Raw genomic sequence first — 15,017 nt, forward strand, 5'->3', positions numbered from 1 at the left:
ACAGTGTGGGTCTCATTCCACCACTGTTTTATTGTTTGGGGGCATGCCATGCTTCTGTGGCATGGTGTTGTTGCTAAGCAAGCCTGCTTGGTTTTGTGGTTAAGCAAACCTGCTTTCTTGGGTAATTGTTAAACTTACAGGGGTCTCCCATACTTGTTTTTCTGCTCCTAATCCCTTAGTGGGATTAACTATTTAATCAGCTACTTTGTCCCTTCACCCTGTCCCTATCAGAATAACTGAGGGATGTTACAAGCTCCATTAGCAGGGAGGGTGTGTTTCTGCCAAGCGGGTGAGGCCCTTGCTGTACCAATTATGACCAGAAACACTGTCCTTTTGCCAAGATAACTGGATTTCCCTAGTAGATCTCTTACTTTCCACTTTGTTTAAATTAAGTTTAACACTGAGAACACTTTGCCTCTATGTCCTTAGTTCTAAATCTTCCTGCTCAACCATGAACCCTAGTGAAAGCATTCAGCAGTCAGACTCATCCAGCATAAAGCTGAAGATGGGGTGGTTCTTGTGGGGCCCTATTGAGGCAGGTCAGTAACAAAAACAGGAAAGCACAAGGCAAACATAGGAAAATGCAAGCCCCAGGGAATAAATAACTTATGGCCTCTTTCACAAGATCCTGCCATGGGCAGTGCAAACATCTGGGTCAAAGAGATAAGGAAAAACTAACGTATGCACTCTGGCTTCTGTACATTGCTTCTGCATAGATAAACATAGCTACAGGCTCCCAAAAGTGCGGGAACTGGTCTATAAAAGGAGAAGCTTTCCTTTGGTTTGGGGCTCAGTCTTTGGATGTGAATCCACTGGGCCTGTACTGGTACAATAAACATTGCGTCCTGCATTATAAGCCTCGATGTCCTGCCTACCTCTACCGGTTCCTCCAACACTATACCAAAGTCACAAGACAAAATGCCGGAGTTATCTTGATTCCCCCCCCCATAGCAATATGTGATTCACGACTTGGGCTAGCCAATAACCCAACCCCATGTTAGAGAAGGTCTTCACCACGTAGGACCCTAGCCTATCACCTAATGACACCTTTTGCCTTATGGTGCACTGACCAATTGATTAATGCCCTTTTCTTCGCAGGCATGTTCCTTGTCTTGGGCTTATAAAAGTTGGCTGTGAGACCATCAGAAGGGTGGCTCTCCCTGGTCTGCCAGGAAGTCGTCCCGCTGTCTTTACAGCGCCCCTCACTAAACCCTGCTCTCTGTTCTCGATAAACGCACTCTCTTCTGAAATGCTTCATGTCTGGAGATTCTTTTCCCAACCCGTGATGGGACCACAACAGTTCTCCCTCCTGGAGAATTACAGAAGGGGCAGACCACAACGCCAACAGCCACTTCCATAAGTGGAAAGAGTCATTGGTGTTAGCAGAAAACTGGGTTTGCCTCTTCTTGGGTGTCGGGCCAAAAGACAGCTATTACCAAGGTTGCTGCAGAATCATACATCTGCCCCTCCCTCAAATGGAAACAAATTGCTCTTATCTAAGCTTCAGGAGGAAGCTGCAAAGAGAAAAACAAGAACTGATTGGAACCACCTAGGTTCAAGAAGATTTGACTTCCAATAGACCTTGAGCCTCATTATATGCTCTTTGTAATGAATTATCATGCTAAATGACACACCCACCAGTGCCAGGACAGCTGACAATTGCCACAACAACTGGATAACCCCATATAAGGAATGAAAACGAGTATTGCATCAGTTCTGGGTCCAAACCACACCCCTGTTCTTGGATAACTCATGAATATTCCTCCCTCTCTTTCCAATTCACTCCCTTTTACCTCGAGCCTCTTATATATATGGTTGTCTCCACCTGAATTGGGTTGAGAATTTGATCTGAGAACTAAGTTCCACTTCTGCATTTAGAAACCTTCCTGGTGGAGACCAGGGGTCTCCAGTGGCTAGGACCCCAGAGCAGGTCCAGTCGACCAATTCAGTAACGCAACCAAGTCAAAGACCAAAAGCAAGGATTTATTACTTGCAGCAACTACAGAGAACACCGAGGATCTTTCCCAAAACGGCATCTCCCCAAACAGCAACGTTGGGGCAGTTTTCAACTAAGGGTACATGCATATTTCGTGAAGGGGTTTGGGTGGTGTATGCCCCTTCATGAAGGGGCTTCAGCAGAGGGGAACCCAACATAGAATAGGGGCAGAGGTTGACAGAGTCCAGGCTTTAGTTGACGGAAGTCACGAGGGTCAGAAAAGGTCAACATCATCATTCCTTAATTTTCCACCAGTCTGCGGTCTGAGCATGTAGTTACAACCCTGCGCCTGGTGGGGGCCCTTAGCTCCTGTAGTACAACTCAAAGACATGTATCAGAGTATTATCTCTCTCCAAAGTTAAGGAGGAACTGGGACTCCTGTTTTTATTGCTGAATTATTGTTTCTTGATTGCTTTTCCTGCATTCCTTTGTTGCTTTAAGGTCATTAATTACTGAGACTTGTTCAAGGGCAAGTATTGTGGCCAGGCTTAGATCAGAAAATGGCTTCTGTATGTCAAAAAACTAGATAGGGTTCTCTTCCTCCTGGGACCCTTTCCCACCCCCCACCCCTCCAATCTGCTTACACTGGGACTTCAACCTTCCAGAGATAGGAGGGACACCTTCCCTGGAGAGGCAGACGGAGCACACAACCCCAGCAGAGATCAGTGGAGCTTTTTCCCAAGAATGGGCCTGCCCTCTCCCCAGCCCTGTAAGCCACCCCAAGGTCTCCTGGACCAGCATGTAGGGGTACCTCTCCGCCCCTGGCCCACGCTCAGACCCCAGGCTGTGTGGATCAAAGCCTGCATGTGTTAAAAGTCTGAAGTATGGCAGGACACCCCTGCTACTTTTGACCTTTTGCTCTGATTCCATTTGAAAGAGAAACAGCACTTCTACGGTGGAAAGCAAACTACAAGCCACTATGAGAATAACTGTTTGAGTATATGCTGCCCCGGAATGATGGCGCATTACAGGAGAATGCCCAGGGGACCTCAAGGCACTCCCTTGGCATAAGCTGTGCGCAAAACATGTACGTTTTTCCTCAGAGCCACCAGGCAGGAGGGAGGCTCTAAGCTGGGGCTGGGCTCTGCCCACCAGGATACGCTGATGCCCTGGGGGAAGCAAACACAGGGTAGGCGTTGGTCGTATTTTACAAGTGGGCAACCTTCAGCGAATTGGCAACCTTCAACCATCTTCTACGCAGATGGTGCTGAGGCCAGATAAGGTCAGGACCCCAAAAGCCAGGATCTCGTCTGATGCAGACCCTGCGGAGGGCAGGCAGTGAGAACGCATTCCGTCTGGCGTCAGTGGCTCTGCCTCGCTGTGCCCGACCGGGGTGCGCGGATCGCGAGACCCCCGGCCCAAGTCTCTGCTCCCGGGCTGGGAACCCTTGGGCTTGCCAGAGCGCTGGCCCCGCCCCGCGGCTCCTCCGCGCCTCGCGATTGGCTCCGCTCGCCAGGCCGGGGCCGGCCCCCGAGCGGCCGTGATGGCGTCAGGCGCCCCAGGAGCCGCTTCGTGTCATCCGTGGCCGGGAGGCCGCCGCGTCCCGTCGGAGGCTTAGGGGCTGCGGCGCGCGGCAGTGCCCCCACTCCCTCCCCGCTCCCTTTGGTGAGTTAGGGGTCGGGGGCGAGGCGGGCAGCAGCGGGGCGGCGAGGCCGGGACGCGAACGGCGAGGGGGCGGCAGCCCTCTCCGTGATCTCAAACCCCTGGGTGCCTTGAGCCTGTCCCCCTTCAGAGCCTTCACCCTTCCCAGCCCGAGCCCCGCGCCCCACTCCGACCCTAGCCTTCCGCCCGCACTGCCACTGTTGACCTGTCCCCTCCATTTACCACTCGTAACCGGACCCCGGCCCTTCCTTACCCCCACCCCCTCACCACCGGTCTTGCGTAAGTGCAGCCTCCCCCTTGACCTCTCTGCAGCCCAGTTCCAGCCCCAACCTTGGCCACATCCCTCCGCCTCCCTCTCACGTACCTCATCTTCCCTTCTCAGCCCCTTTGGCAATCCTTGTGCTGCACACAGGCCTCCTCGAGACCCACCATTCTGGTTTGCCCTTTTTGGGATCAGCTTTCTTATGGGAATCTCCCACACCCCCCTGGTCAGCTCCCCAAGGTCTGCGCATCCTGCACACCCCACCTCTGTCCCACTCTCATTTAAGACCCACCGCAAGAGCAGATGCCCTGCTGAGCACACCCTTTTCTTTTGATAACTCTGATCTCAGCCCTAGTCCCAGTTTAGGTGTATCTTGTCCTCACAGGCTCAGCCTCTAACTTCCTGGCCCACATGTACTTCCTTTCCATCTCCAACCATCAGAGGACACCCCCATCCCTAAGTCTTTGCTAAACTGCCCCCAACTCTTGGTGCCCCAGTTCCTACCACCCTCACCCAATGGTATAAAAACTGAGGTCTCCTGCCCCTTCACCTCCGCTGTCCCCCCCTCAACTCTGTACCCATTTCCCCCTTGGCCCCATCCCCATTCAGTGTGAGAGTTTCGTGCAGAATCCCCTGCTAACCCCACCGGCTGCCCCTCAACAACCAAATTTAGGTGCTTGCTGGGAGCCCAGCAATTAGAGACTGAGCCGAGCCTAAGGTGGTAATTAAGTGTGGAGAAGTAGAGACCCCGCCTTGGGTCAGGGTCAGGGGTTTTTCCATGGGTGTCTGGTCCCCTGTACCTTCTCCCAGGGACTATGTGTCTCACATTCATATGAAATGACTTGTGCTGGCTTCTGGAATGTTAGGTATCACCCAGATACCGGAAGGTAAGGAATAGCCACTCACCTAGCTCACTCATAGCCTGGGCCATTGGAATCCATCACTTCCTTTTGGCTGGTTTTCTGGCGGGAGAGAAACTCAGCAGCACTGTGTGGCTGCGGCCACAGAACCGTGTCTACGTGTGTTGTCCTGGCACTTGTGAAGGACCCTCACCCGGTGTTCCTCCCAGCTAGAGCTGATAGCAGACCTGTCCCAACACTGAACACAGGGAGCCCAGCGGTCGCCAGAGATGATGGTCCACATTGTGGAGAGTGTAGGGGAGAGGGTGCCCAGGAGGCTAAGGCTTCGGCGGGTGCAGAGGCTGTTGAATTGCTTCCTCTTTTTGCAGGGGCTGGATCTTTGGGTTTTGGCCATTTGGTTACCCGTGAACCTGGGGAGCCAAGATATCTGAGTCGCTGAGGCAGAGGGACATCCCTGAGGCACTCGGGCCCCATGCTCAGCATTTATCATCTCCTGGGCTTCTGGGCAACACCGTCTCTCCAAATTCCGGTGACCTGGCTTCCGAGGATTGGCCATTTGGCAGCAATTTTAAAGGGCCCCAAACAGGACCCGTTGCGTTTGCTTGCCATCTAAAGGCTTGTTCCTTTGAAAGTTGATTGCCCTTCTCCTTCAGTATCCCCCCCATTAAGGTGCAATATATCGGAATGGTTTCAGCCTGCTGGCATTGTGGTTTAATGGAAGGAGTTGCATCATGGCTAAGAATTGTATACCTCAGAATTGTATCCCTGCCCTGAGCCTTGTGTTTGTTTTATTCTTCTGCTCATGCAGCAGGTGTTTTTTGAGCACCACTGTGTGCTCTGCGTTGTTCTAGGCACTAGACATGCAGTGGGGAGTGTGTCGGGCACAGTTCCTGTTTTCAGTCATTCAGAGTTTGGTCCCTGCTGGAATCCTAAGGATGGGACAAGAGTATGGGGGAGATGGGTGTTATTGAATGGAAGGAAGGAGGGAGGAAAGAAAGATGCCCAGTGTTCACTGACTTCACCTTTGTGGCCTCACTAGCCTTTGGTTTGGGAATCACAGGGTAGACGTTTCCCGCCCTCCCGCTGGTATCCAATTGCTTCCAAAGCCCAGTTCCCACAGCACAGTGTCTCCATCGCACCAACCCCCCCCCCACCCCGCCCCCATTCCAGGACAGTTGTCCAGAAACCCAGCTTTCTTCAGGAGGAAGGAGGTGCAGTTTACTCACTTAGCACTCACGTGTCTGAAAGATCCGCTGCCTTTCTGAATCAGAAGATAACTTGGCCATTCTTTACCCACTGATAAGTTTGTCATTCTTTTCCAACTGAAAACCATGACTCATCAGTTGGTACAGCTGCTGGATGGCTTAAACATCAGGCTGTTTGTTCTGAACAGCCCAGTACAGGATTGGATTCAGACCGTAGAGAGGAGGCTGTTGGGAATGGCTGAGAAGTCTCTAAGGAGAAGAGGTTTCTGTTTACTGGTGGATGGAGGGTTTCAGAAGCAGGGAAGCCAAGCCATCCATTTCTTCTTTTAACGTCAGTCTCATATAAGCCATTCTTTTGTTTTCTTTCTTGATCTCTGAAGGAAGTGAAATTGGACATATATAGAAGGCGAGCAACCAGAACAATTCCTTCTTGTGTGTTGGAACATTTAAGAAAGGACATCTGTGAAACCTGGGGACCATGGAAAGGACCTGGCCTCAGCTGGTTGGCACTGCAGACTTGATGGGTGAGATTGTTTCTTGTTGATTTTAGCCTTATTTGTTAAAAATGGAGCTTTTGAGGGCGAAGTTAATTATTACTGAGTCTATAAGTAATCAGTTTTGCCTGAAACTCTTGGAACCAAAGACCTGAGATTGTTTGAGCTGGTGAAAGACAGAAGACTTAGAATAAGGAAACCAGAGAGTTCTGTCTCCTGAGCCTCAGTTTTCTTTGTAAAACCGGGATGATCAACCTTCTCTCACAGGATTGGTTTAAGAAGTAAATGAGATGAGAAGCTAGGAGAGCTGTGTCAGGATGAATCAGTTCTTAGCGGGAGAGGTAGACTTCTCGGGGTTAGGAGTTGCCTAAAGGGCAGGCAGAAGTCACCTTTTCTGCTGAACTCCACTGGGGACATTTGAAGAACCCTTTGGTAATGTTGCCCATGTTCTCTCCTTACTCTTTTTAGCCTAGGTCTCCTTGCAGCCACCGCTCTCTTTGGTTTGGTTTTTGGTGTCCGTGCAGAGTGTTCTGAGGACAGGAAGCGAAAGCAGTCCCATCGGAAGGTAGACGGGGGGTCTGGAGAGCGATGGAGTGCTGACCCAGCAGTCAGGAGGCCCAGAGCCCCAGTGTGGTTCCATCAGCAAGTTCTCGTGTCACAGACTGTCAGTCTTCTGCCTGTGAGCCGGGTTCCTGCCCCCTGAGGCATGATGGAGCAGACCCATGTAGGTGAGGTGCTTTGGCTTCTTGCAGAGAAAGTTGTGCCCTGAATTGTGGCCCAAACCCCAAAGCCTCAGTCCTCTTTGGTGAATTGTCACATGGCCGTTCTCCTCTGCGCTGTCGTCAGCCACGTTGTGGCTTTTCTGACACTTGGTTTTAGGGGACAGTTACAGATCTCACCCTGCTCTGACCTCTCAGGGTCAGCTTGCTTTGGGTTTTTTTTTTGTTTGTTTTAATTTTTTAAATGTATTTATTTAATTTATTTATTGGCTGTGTTGGGTCTTTGTTGCTGCACATGGGCTTTCTCCAGTTGCTGTAAGCGGGCGCTACTCTTCATTGCGGTGCGCAGGCTCCCCATCACAGCAGCTTCTCTTGTTGTGGAGCATGGGCCCTAGGTGCGTGGGCTTCAGTAGCTGTGGCTCACGGGCTCCAGAGCACAGGCTCAATAGTTGTGGCGCACGGGCCCAGCTGCTCCGCGGCATGTGGAATCCTCCCAGAGCAGGGCTCGAACCCGTGTCTCCTGCATTGGCAGGCGGATTCTTCACCACTGCGCCACCTAGGAAGTCCCTGCTTTGGGTTTTTAGCAGACCCTTACTGGGCTGGAGCGCCCACTTACTGACAGGTCTCCCTCCCTCTCTCCCGTGAATATGATTTTCAGTTAATTAGTTAGTGAGGCCTTCATGGACCCAGGCTGTTATTCAGATTGTTGAGCCCTAAGCCCTTCCTGGCCTGGCCTGTGGCTGGCTGGGGGAAGAGCAGTGTTGGAGCTTCAGGCCCTGTCTAGAAGAGGCAGGCCTGAAGGGAGGCCTTTGGCCTCTGGGATTGCTGAAGGGGATTGGAGGCCAGGGTCTTGGAACCAGAGAACCTGGATTTGGCCTCCTGGGCTGCACAAGGTGGCCTGGAAGGAGCATTGTCCGGAGGGACTGTCTGCAGCACGTGTCCCCTTGCCTGGGGCGCTGGTGGCCGGAGTGTGGAGGAGGGCCCTGAGAGTCCCTGGCAGGTGGGAGGGGGAATGAGGTGAGGGTGAGGCAGTGAGACAGGGCCTGCGGCCAGGGGCCCATGTTCTGGGGTCTGTCACGCCATGACCACAGCTGGCTCTGCAGGGGCCACCCTCCACACCCCTCCCTCCCTCTGCACGTCCTCACTTGGGGAGGTTGGCTCTGGATCCTGGCCACCCTCTGCCCACTCCAGAGGCCAGGGATTGAATCAGAGCATCTCCCACCGTTGAGGGCCACGCTGCCCCTCTCATTTCCAAGTGTCACGCTCACACCCTCCTGTAAACCTTTCCTGCCAGACTGGCCTCCGTGTTCCACTGCCGCCTCTCACCTGGGCGCCCACCTGCAAAGCCCTCCTCCCAGGCCGCCCCTGCCCCCTTGCCCCTCCCTGCCTTCGTCCTAACCCACCCCCCCCTCTTCGGGAAGGGGGGGTGATCACACTCCTTCTGGAGTCTGGGGCGTTCCTTTGAGCTGGGGTTGCCGCTGTGCTGGCAACAGGTGGTGGAGTCGGCCACTGAACAGCCCTGGGATCTTGGGAATTTCGTTGACCTGGGTCAGCTTCTGTTTCTTATCTGTCAGACGGAGATCATGAAACACTCCCAGGGTGGTTATGAGGAATGAATGAGGCAGTCCTGTAAAGGGCACGGAACTCATTTCGTGTCTTGGTTTTATTAACTTCTTTGGGCCATGAGTGTTTGAGAGCAGTAACTTTTTGTTTTTGGTGTTTGGTGTCCGCTCATGCTTCGCTGTGTGGCCACTAGAGATCTGTTTCGGTGTGAGTGTGCCTGTCCAGTCCTGGTCTACACAGTGGCTGGGGTGGGGCCAGACCAGGCCGCAGCCCTCCCAGGCTCAGGCCCACCCCCACCCGCTCTGCGCCTCAGCCACCCCAGGAGAAGGGCAGCTGCCCCGAGAGCTTTCTCCGTGTGCTGACGTCAGCTGCGGGCGCACCCTCATTTAGGCAGTGGCATTCTTTGTCTGTAGATGTGGGTGGCCACATCCACGAGGGCTAGAGAGACCATTTATCCTTGGGAAATATCAGGCTCTGTGCTCAGCGTTTTGTACGGTCATAGTCTCCATTTGAGATGTCCGACACGTGCTCCAGTGCGCCTTGCTGGTTCGTGGCAAATGGAGATCAGAACCCATGTTGTTCCCCTTTAGAGATGACCCTGTGCTGCTCAAGCTAGACCCTTGCAGCCCAAAGGAGAAGCAGCTGTGTGGCAAGAGAGCCCTTCCTTTTGAAGGCGTTTCAGTTGTACGTTTTCCCGCTGAGCGGGCCGACCCTGGGCTGGGACAGGAGTCAGGGGACAGTTGCAGGGCCCAGGCCCTGAATGTGAATTGTGAGCCCCTGCTTCCCGGCCCCTGTGGGTTCTTGGCAGCTTCAGCTGCAGCATCCCCCTGGCAGCCTCAGCTCTGTATCTAAAGTAGCGTTTCATTCCCTGCTTTTCGTGCCAGCGTTTGGTGTGGAGTCAGGAGCCCTTTCTACCCACCCTTTGGGACAGACCCGCGCCTGCCCTCAAAGAGTAATCCCCCCAGTGCTGTAAATCACGAAGTATTATTTCCATTTAACAGATGAGGAAATTGAGGCTCAGAGAGATTAAGTGAAATATCTCAAGTGACCCAGCTGGTGACTGACAGCTGAGACGAAACCCAGGCTCTGACTGCCAGGTCTGGGATCTTTCTTCATGTGGATCAGGCTCCTGTTTCTGGGGGGTTTTTACTGCTCTAAAGCAGCACTTTTGACTCGTCACTTATTGACTCTCTGTGGAATGTTGGTCATGTGATTAAGGTGGACTGCCTTACCCCTGCCTTAGGTGGATTACCCAAGCTCGAATAGCTGTAACTGATGGAGCCAGTATTGAAACACAGGTTTATATGGCTATCCGTTCACTGAAGTTTGGTTTAAAAAACAAACACACAGGGAATTCCCTGGCGGTCCAGTGGTTAGGACTCCATGCTTTCACTGCCAGGGCCCGCGTTCAGTCCCTGGTTGGGGAACTAAGATCCCGCAAGCTGCACGGCCAATAAATAAATAAACAAATAAACAAACAAACACTTAAAAAACACAAGTATCTTTGCAAAAAATAACACTTCTCGGTGCAGTTTTCCTCCTCTTCTCTCTACTTTCTCTTTATCTTCTACCGTTAGCCTGTAGTAGTTTTGCTGCATAGATACGTAGACATGTGCACGCATGTGAACCCTTGTGTTTGGCGACAAGCAGAGTTACATTGCAGGGGTCGCCACAGGAGCCTCTAAAGGCCTGTGTTGTGTCTGGCGCCACCCAGGTCATCAAGAAGAAGCTAGTGGGCTCCGTGAAGGCGCTGCAGAAGCAGTACGTGTCCTTGGACACGGTGGTCACGAGCGAAGACGGAGATGCCAACAGCACGTGCAGCGCCCTGGAGGCCGTCTTCCTCCACGGCCTGCACGCCAAGCACATCCGAGCCGAGGCCGGAGGGAAAGGAAGAAAAGCGCCCACCAGAAGCCTCTGCCTCAGCCTGTCTTCTGGCCCCTCCTGAAAGCCATCACCCGCAAGTGAGAGCCGCTTGAGCGGGGGATGGGCAGGGGGTTCACATCAGGGAGGAGCTTCAGAGTGTGGGACGCTGAACGGGAGCCTTCTTTTTACCCCCCTCTGGCAAATTCAGCAGTTGCAGCAGAGGTTGTGTGGCCTGCAAAGCCTAAAATCTTTACTGTCTGGGCCTTTGCAGAAGTCTGTTGCCCCTGCCTTAGGATGCTTGCACATCTGTGTGCTAAGTATCATACTTGTAACAAGGTAGGGTTTGGGGGGTTTTTTTGTTTTTGTTTTTTTTTAAGAAGAGTGGCATCCAGCTGGAGCATCTGAATATGCGCCCTGACACACTTGTCTTGCCAGCCCTGCCCTGAACCGCCTGGGCTTTGGAGCGAGCAGCTGGCACTGTGCTTCTCGAGGCTATTAAATGCCACCTCCTGCCCAAAGGTGCCTTGTCAGTCTCTGATCTTCCTTCCCATTCCTACTGCCACTGCCCTGTCTCAGGCTCTTACCTCATTCCGGGGTGGCAGTGCCTTTCTAATTGTCCCCCTTATCTCATTCCATCTTCCTTTGGTGAGTCAGCCAACGTTTACTGAGCTTCCGCTGACCGGAGCTCCATCACTGGGTTCTGCAAGAGTCCAGTCCGCACTCCCGTGGAGGAGAGGTGCACAGGGACGGTGGTAGTGAGACGAGGGGCACTTACATCAGAGCAAGGCATTTGGGGGCTGAGTTTTGTACAGGTGGGGTCGGCTTGGGTTGGAGCACCCCACCCTGAAGTCCGTGTGGATGCGGGCACGTCGATTTCCTGAGCAAAGCCCTGTAGCCCACAGGCTCCCACATGCCAGCCTGGGGTCTGATTCACTTGGCTGGAGCCTCAGAACCTGTATCCTGGCCTAGTTCGCCAGGTGATCCCGATGCACAGCCAGGTGTGGGGGCCATCACCCCACTTTGCCTCCCCTGTTTGATACTCAAGACCCTGCGTCACCTGGCTTTGCAACCCAGTCGCCCACTCTTCCTCCGCGTGCTGTAATTGGAGCACTCCCCACTCCGGTTACAGTCTGTTGCTTTCCTACCCTTTATGCTTTTTTCTCCATCAGTCCCTTGTGCCTCGAAGGCTCTCCTTCCATCTTTGCCTCTTCCAATCCCTCAAGGCCCAGCTCAGATACTACCCTTTCTATGGCATTTTTCTTACTCCAACCTAGAGATGATTGCCTGGTCCCCACCCCAGCTCTGCTACAACAGGGCTCACCTCAGCATGTCCTTGAAAGGCGGTTTCCTGGACCAAGGGTGGGGACCATGTCTTTACCCTGTGTCTTCACAGCTCCGAGGACCTTGCCCTCAGGGGCTCAGCAGACATGTCCTGGATGAGCAGATGATGTCAGGGGCCCAATGGGTAGTTGTCATGAAAATAGCAACCATCCTTCAGGACACTCACCTACAAAAGTTGGGGGTTAGAGCTGAATCTTTCTAAATTCCCCTTGGAACACAAGAATTTTTCGTGCCGGTGTATATTTTCAGTCACCATTATTGGCTCTTGCTAACCAGTGGATAAAATGACCTCTCAGTGACTTGCAGTCATTTTTTGTTCTCCACCTTCCCAGACACATCATCTCGGAATTGGAGCACCTGATCTTCGTGAGCACGGATGTGGGCCGCTGCCGGGCCTGGCTGCGGCTGGCCCTCAACGACGGCCTGATGGAGTGCTACCTGAAGCTGCTGTTGCAGGAGCAGGCCCGCCTGTGCGAGTACTACCAGCCCACGGCCCTGCTCCGTGACGCCGAGGAGGGCGAGTTCCTCCTGAGCTTCCTGCAGGGCCTGACATCCCTGTCCTTCGAGCTCTCCTACAAGTCTGCCATCCTAAATGAGTGGACCCTGACCCCGCTGGCCCTCTCTGGGCTCTGCCCGCTCTTGGAGCTCAATGTCCTCACTACCTCTGGCACAGGACTACAGCGGAAGGAGTCTCTGGATTCCATCTCCCATTCCTCAGGCTCGGAGGACATCGAGGTGCAGCACTCGGGCCATAAGATCCGGCGGAACAAGCAGCTCATGGCCTCCTCCCTCAGCCTGGACACGGCCCGTTCATCCCAGCTCTCTTGCAGCCTCAACTCTGACAGCTGCCTCCTCCAAGAGAATGGCTCCAAGAGTCCAGACCGTTCCGAGGAGCCCCTGTCCTGCGACTCAGACCTGGGGGCAGCAAATGCTGAAGATTCGGACCCGTCTCTGCAAGAGTGAGTGCCCCTCCCCCACCCCTTCCCGCTCACTCCTTCCTTCCTTCTTCTCTTCCTCTTGCCCTCTCTCCCTGGAGCTCAGTGTGATTGCCTGTCACTGAGCACAGAACTCTGTTAGGGCATAAGTCAGACCAAGGGGCCAGGGGCTGGAGTTTCTGGGAGCTGTACCTGGAGGCCAACGGGGGCCAGTGGGGAGAAGGTATAAAATGTGTTTAGACTGGGCTCAGTGGTGGTTCCAGTCCCAGCTCTGTTCTGAGTGTGCCGTGTGACAAGTTATTTAATCTGTCTGAGATTTAGTGTCAAATATTATTCTTGTCTTCGTCTAGAGAGAAGGAAGCTTATAGCTCAGAGCTCTACGTGCAGCTTCCAAAAAGCACAGTGCAGCACAGTGCAGAAGGGTGCTCTTCTGGGGACACAGAACCTGAGTGATGCCCGGATAGGGCAGGCAAGTGGGGACACAGAGTGTGTGGAGGAGTAGGACATGCAGTGACGAACTTGACTGGAGAAGGGAGCCTGGGTAGAGCCTTCCTTCCTTCAGGCTTTTTAACGTTAATTTTTGAATAATCTATTTTTATGGTTGAAAAAATCTAAAATGTATACAGTGAAAAGTCTTTCCCACCCCTGTAACCATAATTATTAATTTCTTGCATATTTTCCCAGGGTTTCTAAATGCATCTGTAACAAATGTAAATATGCAGATTTAAATTTTTCTCTTATTTCTTTGTTTTTAATCAACGTATAGTTGATTTACAGTGTTGTGTTAATTTCAGGTGTATAGCACGGTGATTCAATTATTTATATATATATAATATGTTATATATATAATATATATAGATGAGTATATATAACATATATATAAAATGTTTTCAGAATCTTTTCCCTTAGAGGTTTTTATCTTTCTTATTTCTTAGTCTCCCACTTCTTTCCACAAAAGCTAGCATAAATTATAAATACACCATTCTATACCTTGTTTAGGAGATCTTTTCATATCAGAGCTTCCTCTTTTTTTTTTTTTTTCTATTACAGGTTTTTCCATTGTATAAATGTACCTTAGTTTATTGAATCAGCCCTGAGTTTAATGGACACTGGAGTTCAGGGTTTCCATAAATAACCTATGTATGTGGTCCTTTAGGTCCACACAAGCTATCCCTGTTCAGTAAATTCCCAGAAGCAAAATTGCTGAGCCAAGGGATCAATTAATTTGTGATTTCCACAGATATTGCCTATTTTCACTCCATTAGGGGTGTGCCTGTGTCCTCTCAGCCTCATCGACAGAAGGTATTATCAAACTTTTGGATATGTGTTCATCTCATAGGTAAAAAATGGTAGCCGTTTAGGAAGCATCTCCTCCAGGAGGACCCGTGTTCCATCAGCTGTGTCTAGGACCTTCTTTCCTCTCCTGCTGTTTCCCGCCCTTCCCCCCACCTTGGTTCAGGTCTTTATAGGGCTCCCGCCTCGTGTGGGAGTCACACCAGGATTGGGTGTCATGGACGGGCCCTGGAGCAGATCTGGTTTCCAGCCCCATTCCGCCACCTGCAAGCCCAGTAATGTCCTGTACATTGCTAACTCTTTCTGAGGTTCTGTTTCTTCATCTTTTTTTTTTTTTAATCTTTATTGAAGTATAGCTGGTTTCCAATGTTGTTTTAGTTTCTGCTAAGTGATTCAGTTATACATATACATATAGCCACTGAATTTTACATTCTTTTCTCGTATAGGTCATTGCAGAGTATTGAGTAGAGTTCCCTGTGCCTACAGTAGGCCCTTATTAGTTATCTATTTTTTTGTTTCTTCGTCTTTACGATGGAAATCCCCTTGTAGGGCTATTTGAGAATCAAATGAGATGCCCATGAGTGAGCTGCACACATAAGCATGTCTGGTAGGCCCCAGAAACGGCTTCTGAACATCGAGCACATCAGGTAGAATTTTCACATGTCAAATGGAAAGATTAGATATAACGTGCTGGGAAGGAGCAGCCCTTCCCCAGAGATGGCTGGGCCCGTGGCGTGACTGAGGCTCAGTCACCTGTCTTAGCCCTTGGTTGTCTCTCCCTCCTCCTGCAGACCAGCCAGCCTTCTCTTTGTCATGTGCCTTGCCTTTATCTTTCCTGCGTCTTGTGATTGGAAAATCCCAGCTTAAGGTGGTTGCATCAGTGA

General features: G+C 51.8%; 1 protein-coding gene across 1 annotated transcript in view; it reads left to right on the plus strand.

The window, feature by feature from the left end:
• The first annotated feature begins 3,467 nt into the window (after window positions 1-3,467).
• Window positions 3,468-15,017, plus strand: part of LOC130840847 (pleckstrin homology domain-containing family M member 1-like) — a 100,144-nt gene continuing 88,594 nt past the window's right edge. Inside the window, 4 exon segments of the mRNA XM_057716811.1 lie at window positions 3,468-3,601; window positions 6,306-6,449; window positions 10,416-10,662; window positions 12,238-12,864. Of these exon segments, the coding sequence (XP_057572794.1) occupies window positions 6,404-6,449; window positions 10,416-10,662; window positions 12,238-12,864 (920 nt within the window). The 5' untranslated portion in view covers window positions 3,468-3,601; window positions 6,306-6,403.

The sequence above is a fragment of the Hippopotamus amphibius genome, chromosome 17 (assembly GCF_030028045.1).
Source record: "Hippopotamus amphibius kiboko isolate mHipAmp2 chromosome 17, mHipAmp2.hap2, whole genome shotgun sequence".
Classification (NCBI taxonomy): Eukaryota; Metazoa; Chordata; class Mammalia; order Artiodactyla; family Hippopotamidae; genus Hippopotamus; species Hippopotamus amphibius.